Here is a 23,398-nt window from a genome sequence, read left to right as displayed (position 1 = left end):
GATATTGGGTTGAAACAAATCCTGAATGTTAGAATAATTACCCATTAAAAGCTCTATTCGTATAAAATACTACAGACCCAATACTAATCAATATATTTTAACACTGACCGCTTTTCCATAAGCCCCTGTACTAAATCACTTTGGCACTGTACCCACAATGCATCTGCCCATGGTGATAACGCAAATTTGCTTAGCCGGAGATAGCAGTAGTTCAGGGCTTGGTTGAAACGCTGATTATTTTACCCTCCGCTGAACGTATGTAATAGTTATGCCATCAAGTCCTCCCGCCTGCCATTGATGGCGTATAAATATGGTACAAAAAGATGATGGTGTTGAAAATAAAATGCGTGCTGGTTCGTCCGCACAAATTTTAGCTCGTGGTAAACTGTGCGCCAAATTACCATCCGTTATAAAAGATGTTGATTTGAAATCATTATCTAGGTTCAAAGAAAAAGTGTATTCGCTTAATCACTCTGCGCTGCTGTGATTTCTATGCGTGACACTCGCCTGCGGTCAACTCCAGATTCACAACAACACACTTGGCATCGACTGAGTGAAGTAATATGTTATTATTACGAAATTAATCCGTGGTTGTTCTTTCCGTGAACTCAGCGATGTCCCGACGTTGTTACGCAGTAACAACGATTTTTTAGCGAACATTCGAACCATGTACGGTCACAAACACGCGATATTGGCTGCCGTCGAGATTGCTTTCATACCTCTGAGTAATACCACCGTCTTAGCAACAATTTCATAACTAGGTAATACAGATAAAAACAAGAGAACTATGTATATATAAAGGCAAGCTGAATCCTCAACTTCTAAGAAAGCGTTCTGTCGGCGAGGTAGATTTAGTGCTGATAGAATCAGCATTGTCAAACTCGGGGCTTCCAAACTTCATATTAATTAACGAACAACATGGTATGTAACAGTTCAATTTGGAGAACTGATATGCGGTCTCATCTTTGGTATCGATTAGGGTTGGCATTTCGTGATCAAATTTTCAATCCTGGGATCGAAATTTGTCCGTGGTTACACCTCCTCAAACCCGACATTTTTCGGGATTAGCAAAGTAGAAGAAAAAACACTTGAAAGAAATTCTTAACAATTTGTCGACTCAAAAAGACGTGAGCACAGAGAGTATCCTCATGAAGAAAGTTTCGAATTTCGTACTAAAATATGCTGTTAAAAATGCGAGTTGCGTGCAGTTACCAAAATTTACAAAATGCCGCGATGCAAAGGCTCATTATTCTGTATATTAGTGATAAATCATAAATGAGCTTGCAGGAAGATTTTCGAAAACGAGTTAGCATTTCGCGCCAAACGTTTGAAAATGCCTAGTCATCGGTGAGTGGCGAACCAAGGATCCTGACTGGTTAGACCAGTACAGGGCCGCGAGAATAACACGTATTTTTGAAAGTTAAGGCTCCGCACTATACTGATAAAATGAAAAAAGAATCAAGTCGATGACTTTATTCGAATCATGTATGTCAATGGTTCTCCACCTTTTTTCTTCGAGCGCACCCTGTCATAGATTTTCGTAGCCTGGCGCACCCCTCCCCAACCTGTTTTAATAGTTGTCCTAAAGAAGATGCTGCCGATGTCTGTTGGGTACGGGCTCATCCATTAGGTTTACCATTAGAAGGATTTGTCCTCTTTTTTCAATAAATTGAAATAAATGTCCTAATTTTTGAGAATCTGTTCTCTTTTTATCTGAAAAGGATTAAAATGCCACAAAAAATGCGACTCCGACGCAGCGAACGTCAGAGTTTAGTATTTATCGTCAGAGTTTAATATTTATCGTCCAGATGGGCCAGGAGAGCTCTACGCTTGGATGCGATCGTATGCGGTACATGTAACCGCATTGCGTACCTGTATAGCAAAACGGTTGAAACTCTTGGATTAGACTTACTACTGACTCGGTGTAATATGTGGACAGCGGTGTACGAGTTTAGAGTAAACGATACAATGGTGTACCACGGCGAAAAAGGTTGAAGAGCCTCTGATTTATAGTTCTACATCGTAACAATCTTATCAGTCGAGTTCGATACGTAGGCCCGGTTTGCCTGCTTACAAAACAAAGTGGCTGTGGTGGCGGTAAGCAATACTCGCGAATTCGCTGTATCCGACATCGCATGGCTTGAAATCCTGGATTGCACAGCGAGAAATGAACTTCTGTGGAGGTGATATTGCCAATTACACGCTCAAATCCCAATCAATTGTAGCTGGACGTTATGCTACCGTCCAAGAATTGAGTTGATGATTGAGTAACCAAATGATAACAGTTGACAATAAACTCCGTCGTTCACGTTATTATCCCGGTGTGAAAGAACTAGCTGGGTACTCTCGCGAGTGGTGTACGCATTTCTTGAAAAGGCACTGAAGAATGTTGAAATGGATGTACTGACAAAGCAATTTAAATTCGTACAAACATACGCGAAGCTTGCATAATAAAAATTTTTTCTCCACTTCTCTGTATTATCCAATTCACCGAAATCACGTAAAGAATTGTGTGAAGCTGGCCCAGAATTGTTTCGCTAGCACAGTTATATTTATTCCCCACCATATTGGAACGAAATTCCCCGATCACACAAACTGATATCGTGGATGCGGGGATTAGATCATTGTGCCGCATACCAACCCCCCTCCCCCCATTACATAATATCAAGTCAGAGACTTAATGTTCGTAGTAAGTTTACGATGAAAATATCAGTGAAGAACAATTTCCAGTCAAGTAACTCGAATAACTTTCATATCTGGTCTTAAATATTGCAACAGCAATTCAAACACGAAATACAATTCAGGCGAACAGTAAGTATCCGGGAATCTGCAGAATAAAATGGTGTCATTTCTGAAATATGTCGATATAACGACCGATTATGATGTAATCATGGAAATGGGAACATGATTGAAATTATTACTTCCACTGAGCTCCTACGAATGACATCTGAACCAGGGAATTAATGTTCATGTTCATAGAAAATGTTCCTCTTAAAATATCAGCGACATGCAAATTGCTGTTATCGATTCGATCGGATCTCAAATACGCACTTAAATATTTCAACAACACGTCAATATGTCGCAATATACAATAAACGTAGCCTACACTTCAACAAGATTAAATCTAAACCTACTCCAATTGCTGACGAATAATATAAATGTGTAATCTTCAACATTTAGATTCAAATCATGGAAGATGTTCGTCAAGTGAGCACTGAGCAGTTTGCAAATCAGAAATGCGTTCCTATATATGCATTACTGGCCTGTGATATGCGGTCATGGTAGGCCACCTTGGGCAGCGTCTCACCTGTCGTGCGAATTATCTCCGAAAGCTGGTACTCGTGCACGTTTTTCCTCTGATTTGCACCCAACTCCATTGTAGAATCAGCGAAATACGCTGCTTTCGTTTTAACAGTATTTTGACACTTTTGACCGGAAGAATGTGACTTCACTAAATATTCATTCAGGAAAAGCCGAAAGTATTGAGATATAGATAGTTACGATGACATTTTATGTCATTATAACTGTCGTATGTGCTTCATATGTCACCGCACAACAATGTGACAGTCGGAATGCAACGTGCGCAGAATTGCACTTTATGGGAGCGCTTGATGGCTACGTTCAATCAGTGGTTCACAATGGGTCGGCGGCGTTAAAAGAGACTATACGGAGTATTGTGCAGGTGGAAATCAAGACCGGTAAGTCGATATATCCAGAGTCTGCTGAAAGTGTTCCCCTACACTTCTTAACCGGGGTACCGCGACACATTGGAAAGATTGGTGTGCCGCGAGAAAATATGGTAAAAAGATTTGCCGTCAACATATAACACTCGTTTCATTCGCCTGATGATCTTCTCTTGGCTGGTTTAACATATTGCTCTATTGCAAATTCACTATTCAGGATATCCCCTACGGCAGTAAATGATTTGGAAGATAGTGATTAGGCAACTTACAGCCCATTAGGAAAAAGTGAAGTATGCCAATTAGTATGGTACAACGTGACATCGACAGGAGCCGGACTGAATATCCGGTGCGTTGTTTACATTTTTGGCGGGAATGGAAACGGAGCCGTCTTAATATTTTCTTGATAAGGTCGGAGTTGGATGGGAACCAGATTCGTACTTTTTGATACTGTCAGAACCGCTATTAATGAATATGACTATTGTACCTACCAACCACACGCCAGTATAGCCACCAATAGCCTGTTTTCAATACAAACTTGTAACCTTTATTTGTCACGTTTCTCTTGTTGCAAAAATCAAAATATAACCTCAACCTGTCATGTATGATCTACTGCAAGTTTATGAACTTTACTGGGTATAAAGGTGACTCGTAAGTGATTATTATCGTAGGTTTTTTTTCGGATTGGATCCCGGTCATTTCAGGAATCAGGGCTAGGCGGCGGAACGAAGTAGGACCATAGAATTGAAGAAGCGGAATTGGAGTTCTCCAGAGAATTTGTCGATCCGCCCCGTACTAATATCTAGCCCAGGGGTTCTCAACTTCCCTTGTATAACGGGCCGCATTTTAACAGCAAAATACGTTGCGGGCCGCAGAACATTATTTCCATGTATTTGTGGGCTACTATTAAATTTAGGCTACTGTAGCCTATTTACCAGTCGTATACGGGCGTTGAGTACATTTTTATGCATTCTAAAGCAGTGTTCGTAAGTTTTCAGTTGTTTTGTTTTTGTGAGAATATGTATCTTCCAGCGGCGCAACTATAACCCGTCATTGAGCGTGCATTGCATTAGTTGCCAAGTCGGTACATCCACCTTTAAACCCTCCCACCAGAGAACCTAACTCCCTGTTTCAATACGTGAGCAAGCAAGTATAAAATTCCGGTAACTTTTTCGTTACAAAGACCATTATCACTTTGAGCTCTTAGTGATATGAGAAGAAGTCTGGCGTTCGGGTAATTTATGAACAAATCAATCAACCCTACTCTTTTCCTTCCATGGCTGGAGCCCTGCACCAGTAGTTGTACAGATAGGAGTCAGCTTTGTTAAGTTGATGTTTTTCGCTCGGCCCTATCCGCGTTTGCCCTGCCAGCATTTCCACTCAGTGGAGTCAGTGGATTCGTCCGATGTTAGGCGAAAGTGGTCTACGCGGCAACGTATTTCAGAACATGCGATGAAAGACCGACTGACATTGCTGTTCTGTTACTCTTCTCGTCACGGTTCAATCAGACAACTGTAGCTTCAACATTTGTCAGGTGATTTTGTCCTTGCTGTTATGTTCTGGAAGCAGCGAATATTCGCACAGTATGTTTACGTTTTATTGAAATGACACCTTCTATGGCAAATTTCATGGATTTAGCGATATTCCAAGTAATTTTGAGACATGCGTCTGTAACATCGTCGACAATTTTAACGATGCTTCGAAATATCGATTAGTGGGCTTGCTAGCAATGTTTTTCTAACATCAGGCGATACGTATAACTTCAGAAGAAAGTGTCGTGGTATAATTTTGAGCTTCTACACTTCGTTACGACAACTGATCTTCGACAAATATGTCACATCGGTTTTCCATTTATATTTGAGACAGCAAATTCATTGTTCAACGCAGACCTTCAAACCCAGTTCCCGCCGTTTAATTTCCCCTTCCTTGTTCTTGTATCTGTTCAAACCGTTCACGGTGAGTGAAACAGTCTTTAAAAGTGTACTACACAACGGAATTCTCGTGAACCAGAGTCCAGCCGAATACCGATTCAAAACAATAACAATCTACACTCGAGCATATATCAAGAAACCAGAACACATCAAAGAATCAGTCAGGGATTTCTAGAACTTCTAGATATCCCTGGAATCAGTAATCAAACGAGACAGAGACGGTGCGATAAGAGTGCTAAGTAGATAAAATAATATGTAACAATATCGTGCCACTAGAATTGCGTTTATAATGAAAGATGTCGTGGGCCGCAAAATAACCGTCTGCGGGCCGCGGGTTGAGAACCCCTGATCTAGCCAATACGACGTGTATTGTCCGTGATCCGATGTTGTGATCGTATATTTAGTCATGCGGTAAACATGCAATTGGAATCATGCAGATGGTGATTCAATATAACAGAAGCAGACCGTTTCTATTTCATTGCTAAGTTCACCGACCGCAGTCGTGTGATGTCCTTTATTATTATTATATTCTTTATTCACAGTAAAACTGGTAGATACACACATAATCCGGGGAGCAACCTGCCCCCAAAGGAAAATGGCGAGATTGGAGTAAATTTTTAAAATTTCAGTAATACATCCAAATTGTTATTCCTATGCAATACACGGAGAAGTCAGATTACAGAATTGCAGCAGATGAAGAATTGGCAAGGGTTACAGAGCAGAGGTAGAGATGATTGAAGATGAAGAATCGAAATTACAGAAATTATGCTGTGATTCACAAGCGTAATTTTAGTCCAGTGGTGCATTCAAGGCCTTCCGAAGAATGTGCACAGTGCCCAATAATGTGATCTTTTGGATCATGTCGAATCGAACGTTACCCGGAATTTGTTGGATATGTCTCATGAGTTTTTTGCTCACGACCCCTGTAGCACCAATGACTATCGGTACAATGTTTATTTTGCATCGCCACATTTTCTCACATTCCATTTTGAGGTCTGCGTATTTGGAGTATTTTTCTGATTCTTTTTGCAGTAGGTTGTGATCAGCTGGGACAGCCAGTTCAATGAATAAGCATTCTCTTTTCTTTTTTAGTTTGACGATTATATCCGGGCGGTTGCTCCTGATTTCGCGGTCAGTTATAACTGGTACATCCCACAGAATTTTTACTTGTTCGTTTTCTGTCACTGGTGCTGGGCTGTAATCGTACCAATTTTTTGTCGAAGTGGTGATGTTAAAATGTTTGCATAATTCAAGATGAATGTATTGACCAATCCTATTGTGTCTCCATGTGTATTCGGTAGCTGCAAGTGCACCACAGCCGGACATGAGATGTGCTACAGTTTTATTTTGGTTGTGGCACATTCTGCATTTGCCGTCCGTGTTTTGCTTCAGAATTCTTTTGCGATAGTATTTTGTAGGAAGCGATTGGTCTTGTGCTGCGAAAATGAATCCTTCGCTTGCCGGTTTCAGGCCAGAGCTGGATAGCCAGGTCCATGAAAGCTCGTCTACATGGGGCTGTGAAGTTAACTTCTTGTGCTGTCCATGAAGAGGCATCGACTCCCATATCGTTTCTCTCATTTTCAGCGTTGCATTTTTGTATCGGACTCGTGCTGCTTTTGCTATTGTTGTGGGTTTAGCAACAGTGTTTTCTGCAGTGTACAGGTTAGCTGTTTCCAAGTTGACTTCTCTGGCGTACTTGTCGTGACGATAGCTCAGAGATTTTGTTTTGCGCTGTTTGTCTTCCTGTGCAATGAGTTTGCAGTAAATGTTATCGCTGTTGTTGATGTACTGTGACAAGCCGATGATTTCTGTTTTGAAGGTTTGTTCAATTTCTTGTAGTCCTCGACCACCTTTTTTTCTGGGGATGTACAGTCTTTGTGTATCAGATTTTGGGTGATGCATGTGGTGCATTGTCATCAGTTTTCTCGTCTTTGTGTCCAATTTTTTAATTTCATCTTTGCGCCAGTTCACCACACCAAAGCTATATCTCAAGACAGGCACTGCAAGACTGTTTATGGCATTGATTTTGTTTTTGGAATTGAGTTCAGTTTTGAGAATTGACTTGAGCCTGCTGATGTATTCTTTTTTTAGACTTGATTTCATTGCAGCATGTTTAATGTTGTCGCTTTCACAGATCCCTAGATATTTATAGTGATCTTCGGCATTCAATTCTGTTATGGTTATTATTATTATTATTATTATTATTGATGAAAAGATGAGTGACGCTTTTCGCCTGTAAGGCCAGGTGCGTCACGGACTAGAATGAGCGATATACCAAAATATGGGCAAGAACCGATTACTCAGATATAACACCCATACAAGGAGTCCTATGGTGAAATCTATATTCGATGTCTATACAGGTAATTTCGAATTGCATAGAGCTATATTCAACAATATATTTTCAATATTTGATGTCCTTTATTAGAAACATCATTAAATATTGAAAATATATTGTTGAATATAACTCTATGCAATTCGGAATTACCTATATAGACATCGAATATAGATTTCACCATAGGACTCCTTGTATGGGTGTTATATCTGAGTATCGCTACCGTCGGTGGAATTTTAAAAAATTCACGTTCTAACGGCAATGTTTAGATATTTGATATCGACGTATATCGTTATAATGACGTTCTCTATTTCAGCTTTAGCGGCATGTCAACTGAATTGTGTGACTACCGACACCACTCCCACTGCATCAATCGAGCCCGAGTGGACGGTATGTTTAATTACAATAACGAAATATCGCACTGTTCTATGTTTCGATATTATACTTGGCTGGGAGCATCGCGATCAACACACGTTGCAGATTCGAATAACTCCGATTCACTTTTCGTCCAACCCTTTCATATATACACCGAAAATAATAAGCACTTTGGTTTTCTTTTTGCTGACTTCAAATTCATTCCTAACAACCATCTGCGAATTTTTTCCATTCCACCCTATTTTGCTCTGGGACTACTTATCACAAAAAGTGATATGCCTAACCCGGTTGTTTATTGATTTGCTGTTCCCAAAGAAACTCCCACCTCCGAAATCTCAAACGCACCGACTGCTACTGTTTTCTGCACAGAAATCCGGCCCCAGAGCTTCCCCTGACTGCATCTCCAACGATACTATAAATTTACTTCGAAAATCATAAGACAACGTGATGGTTGAATCATTTTCCTGTAACCGATACTACTTTGTCAGCGCCTACCACGGCAACGCTGGTCTTAGACCCCCACAGGGTATGCATTATGGATGGTGTGAGCATCTGAAAGGTTTAGGTTCGTGTGAACGCGAACCTTTTTGAAAGGTTCTGTGTGAACACGAACGTGAACCTCATGACGTCACGTCATGACGTCATATTGCTAATTCCAACCCTACATTTCAATGAAGTGATAGCCTATATCAGGGGTGGGCAAACTACGGCCCGCGGGCCGCATGCGGCCCGTCACGCCGTTCTGTGCGGCCCGCGAGAGTCTAAAGAAACTTTTTTTAAAAAATTTGATAAAATGCGTACTAAAATTCGAATTAGTGCATGGACTTATGATTAACTTTTTCTTAGTATATTTCACCATGATAATTCTAAGACAGTGGTTTTCAAACTGGTGGGCGCGCCCTTCTTCGGGGCGTGAAAGCATCTGAAGAGGGGCGGGAAGCTGAGGTTAACTGAAAAAATTTTTCGCGCATGGCGCGATTTTCGGACAATTCATTGTTAATACTATGTATTTAGTCTGAATTACATATTTTAAAATCTCTCATCCACAGTCCGTTAGGTTTGCTAGCATCCTGTTTGCGTTTTGTGATATAACGATAAGGGGGGGCGCGAAATCTTTGACCATGATAAGGGGGCGGGGTGTGTCTTGAAAAGTTTGAGAACCACTGATCCAAGGTAAATACTTAATATCACAGCGGGATAGCTGCAACGAGATTGACATAATTTGGATCACCAGTTGGATTTCAGATTGGCCACTTTATTTTCAATTATTTCAGTGATATGCTTATAAAAAACGATTCGCGCGTGTCTTAGGTAGATTCATTGTCTGTATGCGTAGAATGGGGGTATTTATATTTTATCTACACATAGTAGAAGCGTGTTTGAAGCTAACATGGTGTTATGATGCTGTCAGCATTGTGTGTCCTGGAACTGAGCCAAAAGTGGAAATCGTAAATCTATGAGCAGATCGCTGCTCACAGATTTATATTTCAATCGTGTCCTAAGAATCGGGCCAACCGACTTTCAACTCTATGGTTTTGACAAATTGATTATTGAGGTCCGCCAGCCTATGAAATCTCGCCACTATATGTCTCTAACGCATGTATGATATCATCGAAGCAATATTTGGCTAGTTTTAAATAAGCATACATATTGTCTCCATGTTCTCACTATATAATCCAATATCCATATCACGTTTTGGTTTATAATCCACATTTTATATAGTGCGGCCCGCGAGTGAATTCAGATACTGAATGCGGCCCGCGAGCTCAAAAGTTTGCCCACCCCTGGCCTATATCAATGTATACCAGGGGCGGGCAACATACGGCCTGCGAAGGGATTTTAAGCGGCCCGCAGAGAGTTTCCGGTCTTACACGATAATGAGGCTGACAGCCGAAAAAAGTGGCCATGAAACCTCTTGTTCTGTTCGGGTCCACATACATTTGCGAGCAAACATTTTCGACCATGAAAACCAAAAGACAAAGCTGTGTTTTAATTTAACTAATGCTCACTTGCAATCTTTACTGAGGATTTCTACGTCCGACATGAAACCAGAGTTCAAAGATCTTGTCGACAAATTTGATCTACCTCTACCATTGATCTCTTTGACTTCAACAGCTATTGAAGTATATTACGTTAATAAATTCATTAAAAAATGTTTTTAGCCTCTATATGCTGTCAACTTAAAATTCTCATTATATACGATTTTACAGGTGTATACAATATTGTATAGCTGCGGTTCTCAACCTGAGAGGCGTAAAATCATCTGAGGGAGGCGTGAAGCTGCGATCAACTGAGAAAACTTTTCATGCTTGGCGCCATATATCGCCAATTCACAGTTATCGTTCTGTGTATATTCCGGATTTCATATTTCATATTCTCTCATCAACACTCATAACTAGGGCCATTTAAAGTCATTTAATTCATTCATATTTATTTCTATGCATCAGTAAGTCGTGACGTTTTTTGCATGTAAAAATACATGATTTTCCCCTAAAGTCATATAAAGTCATATATTCCAAAAAATAAAGTCATATTATTGATTGTTTAAAGTCATATAAAAATGGCTCTAGTCATAACCTTCCATGCCATCAAACTATCCGTTGAGATTACTAGCATTCTGGTTGCATTTTGTGATATGACGATTACGGGGGCGCAAAATTTTTCACTATCATAAAGGGGGGCGTGTCCTAAAAATTTTGAGAACCACTGTTGTATAGGCATTCGTAAAACTTGCATAGGTGGATAAATACACGATTATTGTATCGATTTAGGAATCCGGCCCGCCAAATACTTCATTTTCCTATATCTGGCCCACCCACTGGAGAAGTTGCCCACCCCTGATGTACACGATACCTAGAGACGACTCAGACTACATAATGCCAAACGTCGCCAAAATGTGTCAACTGGGACAATCAAATGATATATTAATCCGATGAAATCATTATCTTCCGTCGCTTTGCCAACAATTTCGACGAGAATTCGCAAGGAAATATAGGCTTACGCCTTAACGGTCAATGACAGACCGGACAATGTGTTCGGTGTCTGAGTATTGCTACGTTGATATTAAGAAAAGTATAAAACGGGTTTCTGTACTTGCGACGGATATTATACCTTTAACAAGTTATAAAGCAGTAGCCAACACCCCAATCGTATGGATTTGGTTTTTATGATACAATGAACATAAGAAATCAAGATTGACCCCGTACGCATACTAGATTTTTTACATCAGACAACGATATCAATTTCATTGGTTGGCTGAATAAGCATCATTCGCTGACTACCTACATGTAGGTTTTTTCGCTCTTGATGTTGTATGACTATGATTGCGGGTCAGGCTCACAGCAGAGAGTCGCTAAATATTCACAAACGGAAGGCTGGATATTTCGAGCAAACTTTTGTAACAAAGCAAGTATATTTTTTGAGATTGTCAAGGTACATGCTCGATTAGTGTTTTTTTAATGCTGCCAGTGCCATACATAGAGTGGCGCGCCGTTGAAATGCAATATATTTGAACCAAAGATGTTTTAATGAAGTGAAAATTGTAATATATGAAAAAGGTTTACAGTGCAGAACTTACCAAGGTTCGTTTGTGAACGGGAACCTCTAAATTTCCGAGGTTCACACACAGAACGCGAACGTGAACCTCACATTCACACGATCCCTAGTATGCATTCCAACCTGTGTCAAGGAAACTATGGATGTACAGTTCTCTAGTAATTGCCAATACAGTTGAACTCTATTCTGGAAATTATGCAATTTTTTCAAACGATTATGAAATTCAGGAACGCTATATTGTGCCAAGCGCGAAGAAAAATTTCAAGTTGTCCTGATCTAGCCCAAAATACTCTACTTTGTGTTGATTTACGAAAATTCACGGAAAAAATTCGCACTCTAACGTGGCCACGCCACCGCTCGTACGTCATCGTATGTAAATGTGTATTGCCTACAATCCAGCTGGCATGTTATTAGCTAATTTAGTACCAAAATGGTGCTTTGACTCAAAATACACCCTACGGCACGGTGTAAATCTGTTCGCTTACAGTGATAATTCACCAAATTTAACTGCTCGCTCATTATACCATTCGTAGCTGTTTAGGACATGTTCCTTTCCACATTTTCAAAACCATTTACTGCGGTTACTGTCTCACCCTTCGCACCTTCAGGTGTTTCAAAGGCGAAATGGAGGGGGTGAGGACTTTCATCGGACTTGGAACGCTTACGTCGGCGGATTCGGGGATCCCGAAGATGAGTTTTGGCTGGGTAATCGCTATTAGCTCGGTACTATAAGCGCGATATGGTGTGGCTATGTGCGAGCTGTTGGCTGATCTCAAACCGACCTTATAAAACAAAATATCTTTAGGTTTAATTTTTATAATCTTTCGCAATCAGCGGTTGTTTATTTCCGTATCTGCTATCAATTTCTCGACATTTTTAATTGAACTCCAGCTCAAAGGTGGTCAGTGTTCAAGTACCCATGCATTACGATACGGTTTACCTGCTTGCAATACTTACCAGAATGGCTATCGTTTTTTAGAATACGTCTACTTCAGAGGTCACGATAAATACGATTTACAGTTCGGATTTAGTCAAGCAGACAGCGGAGTTAAAATAGATATGAATCACGTTAACAAGTGAAATTGCTGTTAAGTATGTCAAGGTACAACCACTATGTCACTGCTACTGTAACCTAGGTACGCTAGTATAATTTTCCGGGCTAAGATTTACTACTACGGTTAGCATCGGGAATTTTCAAAGTTAGATAATGAAACTGCTAAACGCAATGGAGAATCGCGGTACGAGTCTGGGGTGCTGAAAAATTTTCAAATAATCGCGCGTTCATCTGAGCCTTTGGTCTTACTCTTACTTTGCTGTTCATTACGATTGTTCACAAATACCATTTTTCAAATTTTACTGGCTAGTTGATAAAGTTGCTACGTTGCCTACAAGACCACTTTACATCAAATTTATCTCAATTCAAGCATGTAAAACCGGTGTAATAACAGTAAAAATATTGATTTATTGCGAAACAATATTATTTCTTTTTAAATTTTACTAACTACACCATGAAATTGTGAGGATGCCAGAAAAATGATACATAACAAATTTGGCTACCACCAACCCGTAGAAGCGAAGTGGGGTTAATTCTATACCTAATTATAAACTGATTTCCCGTAGTTAATGCTATTTTTTTCTGACTGGACCGGAGATGGTACCCTACCAATCAGGAAGCCGGACGCTTAACTATTGCGCTCTTCTGTGACTACCACTATACCAGCGGGATGTGATATTGAAAGACTACGAATGCTTGTTTCGACATCCTCATATCTATTCATTGTGCTTTCTGTCTTGTGCGGATGTAAAATGCTACGATCTCACTTCCATGGTACTACGCAGAAGTATTCCTGATCAAAAGAGCATTTTTTGTCACATTTAGGGCCGTATGCACCAACATTGAACACGTTCAAGTCTGAACGTCTGTTCGCTCGAATACAACTCAAGCGAAACATCAGTTCATAATATCTTGCGAACAGGGCCGTAACAGCACTTCGCCAGCCTCCCCCTCAAAAAAACCTTGGTCGTGGGCCCCCCCATAGGGTTATAGACCGAACCCCCCGCTCCGGCTATGCCCTGATTACCGCTATTTATGTTATGCGTTGGGAGTTTGTGTAGTGAATCAGCTTTTGTCACCTAAGCGGGAAATTTCTAGAATTCATGACTGAATCGGTAATTGCATATATATTGTCATCAATTTTTATCTTCTCTCTGCTCACGTAATCAGATTTGTCAGTAGAGCTGAGTGAGGTGTGTTTCAAAAGGTAGGAAAACTCAATAATAATTAAACATCTTCGGGCGTATACTCGTTGGTAGGAACAAAACAGCACCTCGTCAGGCCCCCCTAAAACGTGGGTCTTGGGCTCCCATAGGGTGATGAAACGACATCTCCATCACGTTGTTCGCGTTTGTCACGAAATCATCCGTACTGTATTGTGAGCCAGCGCGAAGGGCGAAAATTTTCGATAATTCATGATAAAATCGGTCAATCAGATCGGCGATTGCATATGCTATCAATTTATTGTCCTCTCTACTCACGTAATTAGATTTACCGGTAGAGCTGAGTGAAGTGTCTTGAAAACGGGAGGGCCCGTAAATAATTATTAAACATCTTCGGGCGGGCGGACCCGTTGATATGACTTCGTTACATGATGTTATTTCGTAACTTCCAGTCTGCTATATCAAAAAATATAGAATCGCCCAAACGTAGGCTTCTAAACTATGAGACGTACACGATTTCAAATTGGTATTTCTTCACTGGCATAAAATTTTTCCCAGCGGGATGGTATTTGTCTTGTGAGGTTCAGATTGCAAAAACAGGAACATTCGGCGCCAGTCATTTAGGCGCCTATGGACAATTAAACCTATATGTATTTTGTATATATAGCGAAGTCTTTGATCTGCATAAGGGCATAGACCTTTTCGGCCAAGGTTTTCTCGCTGCCGATCGTTCTGGCACACTTCTTGGAGTCTGCTGAAGTAGATATCTAGATATCCCTGCCGACAATGTAGGAATGAATCTTTCGTTGTACTACAACAAATTTTAATTATTTTCACCATAGTACGTCATGTACTGGAATTCATCATAGGGCCATATTTTGTTAAAATAATATTTTGTCATGTAAAAATTTGTCAGTTTTTGAGTCAAAAAAGTTTTTTCAGAAAAAACTAATTCGTAAGGACAAACCAGAAATTAGGATAAGTAGTACAATTCTAACATTTTTTGAGGAAACACCTAATTTGCATATACGTTAGATCAAAATTTGGTCGAAATTTAGTTTTTTAAGATAAAAAATGTCAAAAATTATATTTTTTAGGTCAAAATCTTACGTTTTTTTTTGGTGAAAAAAAAATCGCCGTAGTAATAACCATACTTCCAACGCTAGTTGATCCGACATCACGTGGTAGCCTACGCCCAATTCATAATATATCGTAGCACGAATGCCGTTTGGTAAGTAATACTCACTCACGTTATCGTACATTCGGCCAGGTCTCGAAAAGATCCACCTGTTAACATCAATCGGAACCCACGAAATGAAAATTGAAGTACAAGAAATATTAAACGGAGGATATTATGTCATGACTTACAGGTAAAAATCTGAAGCTATTGCATAGGAGGTATTGTTGACGAGGTAACGCCACACATTTATGTCTAACGATAACCCAGCTGTCGAGTAACAGAGAATTAACATTATAAATTTTGCAAAACACCCATGAGGAATGCAGCCGATATAGCGCATATTATCATGAGTAGAGCGATTTTTTCACCTGTCAGAAAAGTTGAAATTTTAACAAAATTGTTGCGTTAGGTTCAAAAATTGTCACAATTGTTTACAAAGTATAATCTTCTCTCTACCTGCATTTCTTTTGTATCGTAGATGTTTGCACTGTCGGTGAATTTATCATTTGACGTTTTACAGCTAGTAGCCTACTTTATAGGCCTACAGTTGTAGACGGTCTATTTCCTGCTTAATGTGAATCAGATGAAACAAATAGTTTGGCTTGGTGTTATGCTCAACGTACCGCAATATCCTAACTGACGCATGACGTGGGCATAGGAGGCGCATGATGAAAACATTATGATGTAGATAACACTGTCAGAATGAAGCAACACGGTGTGTCACCAGCAGTGTACGCACAACTTCAGTGTTGACCAGAGGTGGTCAAAGTATTCACGAAAGCTACTCAAGTAGAAGTAGAAGTAGCGACGAAAAAATCTACTCAAGTACGAGTAAAAGTATTTATTTAAAAGTTGCTTAAAACTATTTGAGGTAGAAGTAGAATTGACTAACTTTAAATCTACTCAAGTAAATAAGTCGTTGTGAAAAAGATCCTAATTCGTTAAAATGGAATTTCAAAATCTAGAAATTGAGCTATGCGATAGGTACAGTGCAGAGCTTAATTCATATTGATGCATCACAGGAGGTATAAATTTTCGACAGCATAAGCATTCGTCCGCATCACGGAATGAAAATGGTAGCATTGATATCGCAATGAGATGCTAATCCTCCGTTTACTCGAAAACCCCGTTTTAAAAAATATCATGGTACGGCACCCCCCCCCCCCCCATTTGATTAGGCCCGTAGTATTGGTCGAAGACCAATACGGAAAAGTTGTGTCGTATACGGTGGTAATAATTCGTGCGATTAGTAAACGTTAGTAAAAAATATGGCTGATCGCAAAAATGCCACAGAGTGTAGTTTTATTTTCGGAAAATAGAGGAATTACTGCACTTGGTTTTATTCTTCAACATGTATGTTCTCCTGACAAAATAACCGAAACTAATTAGAACTCAAAGTAATATACTTGGAAATATAAATACTGCTTTTAAAAGCGGAAATTACATATCAGGTCTTTTGTCCAGAAAGTTTTAACAGGGATCTGCTAAAGCAGGTCCAAAGCTAAAAAAAGTCAGAGTTCACTTTTCCAGATTAGGACACGCCATGGGCTGCTATAGATAACGATATGATAGATAAATGCTAGATCGCGAAACGATAGTTTCAGACGCTATGATGAGTCATATTTACTGCGATGAAATATTTCATATGGGCTACAATGCGGTGTGAACAGAACTACGCAACCCGCTACCTAAATTGTATGCACCAATTCGTTCGTGAAATCGTATTGGTCCGCTGTGCGCGAAGCGCGACGAAATTTCTGGTCTTCAATCAAATTTTATAAAAATTTATTATTTATACTCCGTGAAAACAGCCCTGAAATACCTGAGGCTATCTTTCTGATTGAAGGATTAAGCTACTTCTACTTGACAAACTGAAAATAGCAAAAAGGAAGTAAGTAGATCATAAAATTACTTGAGTACTTCAGAAAAGTCTAAGTACTTCGTTACTGACCACTTCTGGTGTTGCCAGCCAGCAACTGCTGCTGCTGAACGTTCTTTCTCAAATCTTGGCAAGCTACTTAGTAAGGACTTACACTTTCTACCCGAGAATGTAGCGAAGTATCTTTCGTTGTTGTACTACAACAAACATTAATTATTTCAACCAAAATGCGTGATGTAACTACTGGAATTCTTCATAGGTTCAGATTCCGTTGTGATAAAGTATTTTCATGTATAAATTTGTCTGTGTTGCAATCCAAAAAGTTTTTTTCAGGCCAAACTACTTCGTAAGGACAGACAGTTACAACCACAAATGAAGATAAGTAGTACATTTCTGACACTGCGTGCGAAAACGTCTAATTTACATACACGAGGGCAAAATTTTGGCAAATTAAGTTTTTTCAGGAAAAAAATATCAACATTTTTCCGTTTTTAGGTTGAAAATATCGCCCAACTGATCACTGATTAATTTGCTAAATAAAAGGCATTTTTCTGAAGTGGTAGGTGCTCGGTAAACCGGTTTCCGCGGCGACTTTCCGTTGAGTTCACTTTTATCGCGTCATATGCAGAATAAGCTGTCTTCACGTACATTTTGACTATGTTATATACAGAGGTGGTCAGTAACGAAGTACTTCTATTTTTTTGAAGTACTCGAGTAGTTTTCCGCTGCTTGGGTACTTACTCAAGTAGATCTAATTTCCGGCTACTTCTACTTCTACTTCGTAATATTTTTGATCTACTTACTTACTTTTCGCTATTTTCAGTTTTTTTAAGTAGAAGTAGTTTAATCCTCCAATCAGGAAGAGTGCCTGAGGAATTTCGAGGAGTATCAACATTCAATTTCCATCAAAGTTGAGCAAATCCCAGAATTTACGTCGCGCTTCGCGCACAGCAGTGTTGGGATCAAGTCACTACCTTCGAGTCACGAGTCATTTCGAGTCATTGGACATTTTGACTTGAGTCAAGTCAAGTCAATCGATTTTCAAATTTGACTCCAGTCAAGTCAAGTCACTCGATTTTTGGAGGTGACTCGAGTCAAGTCGAGTCAAGTCAAGTCAAGTCACGAGTCAAGTCACAATTCAAGTGAAATTACCTTTTGGAGATGTGAGGAATATGATTACGTCATTGCATTTTGCTAGCTGTCTGAAATACAGATTGGGTGGTCATTGATTTTGAACCGATGAACGAATATAGAGTTAAATATAGACGCAAGTAAGGCGCTGTATCGCTCACATATACCTAGAACTGCCAAACTACGTAAGCTATTGCATAGCCTCAGTTTACAGTTTACAGACATTTTGTCATTAAATTACGTTACTATACATATACTATACTATAGTTTATGACAACATATAGGCTGTAAGCTTCGATAACTTCGTTTGCGGTCAATATTTGTGAGAGAACAATAGAGTCTCAGTAAAACGCACGATCATTGAATGATTGGTCGCTCTCACGGGTTACATCAACGTTGCGCGAAAAATCCGTACATACGTAAGGTACAGTGATTTTTATTGACACCGATTACTTGATGACTTGAAATTGACTCGTGAATTTTGCCCCGAGTCACGAGTCAATCCACATTTCTGATACGCCGAGTCAAGTCAAGTCAAGTCATTTTAGCAAAATGACTCGAGTCAAGTCAAGTCATACGAAAAAGGTGACTCGAGTCTGACTCGAGTCAAGTCATGACTCGAGTCATCCCAACACTGGCGCACAGTGGATATAGAGTGACTTATATGATTTCACGAAATTATCGGAGAATATAAGTTAGATAACGGCTTGCGTAGTTCCGTTCACACCGCATTGTCGCCCATTTCAAATATTTCATCACAGTATGCATGACTCATCATGACATTTGAAACTGATGTTTCACAATCTAGCATTTACTTATCATATCGTAATCTAGCGGTCCATGTCTTGTCCTAATCAAGAAAAGTGGACTCCGACTTTTTTTTTCAGTTTTACGGCTGTTTTCACATACCACCTTTGACACTTTCTGGACTAAAAACGTGAAATACATTTTCCGCTTTTAAAAGTAGTATTTATATTTCGATTCCTAGTACCATACTTTGAGTTCTAATTAGTATCAGTTCTTTTGCCTGGAAAACATACATGTTGAAGGATAAAAGCAAGTGTAGTAATGCCTTTAATTTCCGAAAACAAAGCTACACATTATGACATATTTACGATTCACTATTTTTTTAATTAACGTTTACTAATCGCTCAAAGTGTTTACACCGTATCCAATACAACTTCTCCATATTGATCTTCGACTAAACCACGGGCCTTATAATATGGGGGCGCGCGCCATACCATGATATTTTCTAAAAAGGACTGTTCGATTAAACAGAGGATCAGTATCGCATTTCCATATTAATGCTGTCATTTTCATCCCATTATGCGGATGAATGCTTATGCTGTCGGAATTCGGATACCTCCTGGTATGCATCAATATGAATCAAGCTTTGCCCCTTTCGCATAGCTCAATTCGCAGCTTTTGGCAATCCATGCGAACGAATTACGATGGTTTTTGAAACTAGTTACTTACTTCAGTAGATTTAAAGTTAGTCAATTCTACTTCTACTTCAAGAAGTTTTAGGTTGCTCACGAAAGAAGCACTTCTACTTGTACTTGAGCAGGAATTTTCGTCGCTACTTCTACTTCTACTTTTGTAGCTTTCTCGACTACTTTAACCACCGCTTGTTATATATCACTGGAAGTTTCAACATTTTCGCACCCCTATCACCCCCAGTCGCCCCCTTGTGAGCAATGAGATATAAATTTTCTGATATGGCGATATGACGAGTAACACTTAAATACTCGACTCGACGCGGAGCCCGCGATTCAGAACCTAATCACTCAGGCAATCGATTTTCCCGGCCGTATATGACACACAATGCAATGGAATCATCGAGAAATCAGCGTCAGGGAAATGCAGTCTCTTTTGTCACAGTGTTCCTTTCACCAATAATATCCACGATTTGGCGTAATATGAATAAAACAATCTGAATATAGATGAATTCATGTACTCGAAGAAACATGGTCAAGAACCGCTAATCCAAAGTATCTTGTTACAAATCATAGCCAATGGGCAAAACTTCAACAAAGGCGTTTTACTCATCAATCAATGTTTAAGTGTGCGTATTCCTACGAATACTTTCACTGCACCACGGGATTAAACTGCACTTGAATTGATGTATAGAAATAGTCCACCAAAGCCATTATTAACTTCAATTTCAATTATATAATCTCATTTACCTCCAAAACGCAAACACTTGCCAACTTTTCATATAAAGCGTAGGATGGCAGGAGTATCATTATCCAAAATTCCATTGATGTAGTTCAATTTCGTCAACTGGTCATCCTTGAAGAGCAGGTTTCCCCCCGATTTGTGCATGTACTTACCAGTTTATTCTGATTTAAATATAAATAATATTAAAAAATGATGATGATATTATTACTACTTGACGTTGTAGCAAAGCGTGGTAGTGGTAACAAAACTGTCACACAGAAAGTCAATACTCGACATTGAAGAAGGAGAGTCTATATTTCAGCTCATTCTCGGTCGCCGGAGCAGCGGAAAACTATAAAATCCAGACAAACGGCTATAAAGGGAACCTGACCGATTGCTTTGCCAACACTTTCTACGGCACGGATCAACGGTTTTCTACCCAAGGCAAACATCTCCCTTCCACCAGTTGCTACGATACTAGAGGGGGTGGCTGGTGGAACGCAGCATGCAACATTTGTAATCTTAACGAGAGAGACGCAACCCCGAGCTGGTACGACACCATTAATAACAGGATTAGGTACATGACCTTTACACAAATGTCGCTACGTTGAACCGCATGGCAGCAACCGACCTATCGACCTAGGATTTAATCAGTGCTACCATTGATTTGGAGTGAAATACTTAGCAGATATCGCCGGGAGAAATATGTTGTTTTGCCGATGTGTTTTTGGTTTAGAAGCCACTTTTGTGTCGTTATTTGAATCCGCAGATTGCTGGATAAGATTTTACTTGAGATTTACCGACCGATTGTGATTTACCGCTAGACTCATTTCATACATCATATTGACATCAATATACTGTTATCAGCGCTGGCAAAATAAATCGCAAAACCGGTGAAGTTATATAGGAGTTGCGTGAGATTATTAATATTATCATACAAGTATTACAGCAGCGGTTCCCAACGGGCGTCAGTGAAGCATTTTCAAGGGGCCCGCAAAACCTCTAAATTTGCAAAATGGTCGATAACCTGATGTGTATTTTGCTCAATTAAAGAAATATCCGAGACAGTTTTGCTCCATTATCGCTAAAATTTCGTGAGTCACACAGAATGGCGGTCTGAGATGAAATATTCTACCCTGCAAACTCATTTTTAAATCGCAAACTGCCAGTAGCGTACTGACACGAACATATGGCGGTTCAGAGATGTTTTGCACAGGTTTGGGTAACAAATTGTTTAAAAAAATCTATTTTCTCCTGTGATATACATAACCTCTATTCCAAAATAGCTTTAAGATAAGCTTCTACATAGAAATGACTAGGCTGAACGTTATATATGCATTAGAAAGTTTGATTCTGTTTATATTGAACTATTTTGTCGCATATCGTCGATACGGTCAATCGCGCCCGATCATGGACATTGTAGTGTTTGTATGTCTTTGCTTTCGATACGCTTTCCGGACGACTTCTAGTCATGAATTCATTCACATCTTCCATTGTGCCCCCCACGCGTCGTCGTCAGAGTATGTTGCGGCCGATTCTGTAAGCTCAACTTTACTTGATTCATCTGGACTTTTCGTACAACACCGCATATGCAATGGGGTAAGCGATGAGGAGCCTAGATAAACCTCCGACACATAGACGTAGGTCTGAACCGGGATTCGAACCACCGCCATTGCTATCGTGACGCTGATGCTTCCCCCTCATTAGAGAGGGGTTTCATTAGAGAGGTGTTTCACAATTTTGGTGCCATATATGTTGCGATCAAACTCGTTATTATCACATTCGACAACACCTATATTTGTGGAAAGGAAATTTCGGCATAGTGAATTCATATCAAATCGACGGCGCGGATTTTCAAGACGCGATCGCGCATATCAAGAAATGCACCTACAGAATTCGCTTTGAAATACTAAAAGTCTTCACAGTTTCTACACACATAGTATGATATCATTTCCAAGAAAAGTCATTTTGTTGCTTTTAATCACAAGCCTAAAAATAATATTTGCAAAATACAGATGACGATAGCACTAAAATTGAGCTACATTTGAACTAAAACTGAAAGGGGTCCGAGGGGGCCGTGGTGGTTCAAAGGAGGTCCGCGCAGACGGAAAGGTTTAGAACCACTGTAGTACAATGACGCTTATCGCCATTTAGGACTTGTGCGTCACGACATGGATATTTGTACAGTTCAGTTTCATTGACTGTCAGTTTAGTATCTTCAACCTCATGAAGTGCGGTATCTTTTTCGCTTTCTCCTTCGACGGCATTTGATCACGCGCATTTACTCTTTCACTCTTTCACTTGCATGCGCTTTCACTGCCAACTTTATTAGTGCGTGGTTTAATATGATAATAGGCTTTTCAACACACTGTTAATCCAGCGAGATCGGAAATGAGGAGCCCAGATAACATCCGACACATGGAAACATGGCAGAGCCGAGACTTGAACTAAGAACCATTAGCGCCGTGACTGTGTCACTTAGCAGATTGCGCTAATCGCTTCCCAGTTACGTGAGATATTTATGTGTAACGCAGATAGGTTTGAAATACATGCTCTGTAGCCGCGAAAGGCGAATTGAAATCATATACGTTTCCTTGGGAATATTGGATGAATACTTGACGCATAGACACCCTAAATGACGAGTTACTGCCTTCCTTGTTGTTGTATTGTTACCGAAGCAATCGGTTTTCTGAAAATAATTAGATGTAAGAACTAGGGTTGCATTTAAAACAAACGTGTTCCAAAGCACTTTGTTTAAGACATGTTCCCAACCTTTTTCGACTCATTACCCCCTTTTCAAGCTCCACACCGATCATCGCCCCCAAAATATTGAGAACCGAAAATGGGCATACAAACTACAATCACCAGCGTGTTGACTAAAAAAAAGGTCAACATTTTGGCTCGACCTCGAAATTACACCTTTACAGCTATATTTTGTGAGTGGACTAAAAAATATAA

The 23,398-nt window shown here is 39.8% G+C and overlaps 1 protein-coding gene across 1 annotated transcript; it reads left to right on the top strand.

The window, feature by feature from the left end:
* The first annotated feature begins 3,389 nt into the window (after nt 1-3,389).
* Nucleotides 3,390-21,342, top strand: LOC145436596 (ficolin-1-like). The gene is made up of 5 exons (XM_080313979.1): nt 3,390-3,698; nt 8,260-8,333; nt 12,482-12,578; nt 15,361-15,460; nt 20,763-21,342. The coding sequence occupies exons 1-5, from the start codon at nt 3,503-3,505 to the stop codon at nt 21,049-21,051; spliced, it is 756 nt and encodes a 251-aa protein (XP_080170105.1). The 5' UTR covers nt 3,390-3,502; the 3' UTR covers nt 21,052-21,342.
* The last annotated feature ends 2,056 nt before the right edge of the window (nt 21,343-23,398 follow it).

This window comes from Botryllus schlosseri, chromosome 3 (genome assembly GCF_051294905.1).
Source record: "Botryllus schlosseri isolate E-star chromosome 3, Bs_hap1, whole genome shotgun sequence".
NCBI lineage: Eukaryota > Metazoa > Chordata > Ascidiacea > Stolidobranchia > Styelidae > Botryllus > Botryllus schlosseri.
This window is presented reverse-complemented; position numbering and strand designations above follow the sequence as displayed.

Excerpts from the sequence above, each read along its gene's own strand:
- LOC145436596 (XM_080313979.1), top strand. The coding sequence starts at position 3,503 with ATGACATTTTATGTCATTATAACTGTCGTATGTGCTTCATATGTCACC. Across the intron at positions 12,579-15,360 it reads CGAAGATGAGTTTTGGCTGG|GTCTCGAAAAGATCCACCTG; the intron begins GTAATCGCTATT and ends ACATTCGGCCAG. Across the intron at positions 15,461-20,762 it reads TATTATGTCATGACTTACAG|CTCATTCTCGGTCGCCGGAG; the intron begins GTAAAAATCTGA and ends TCTATATTTCAG.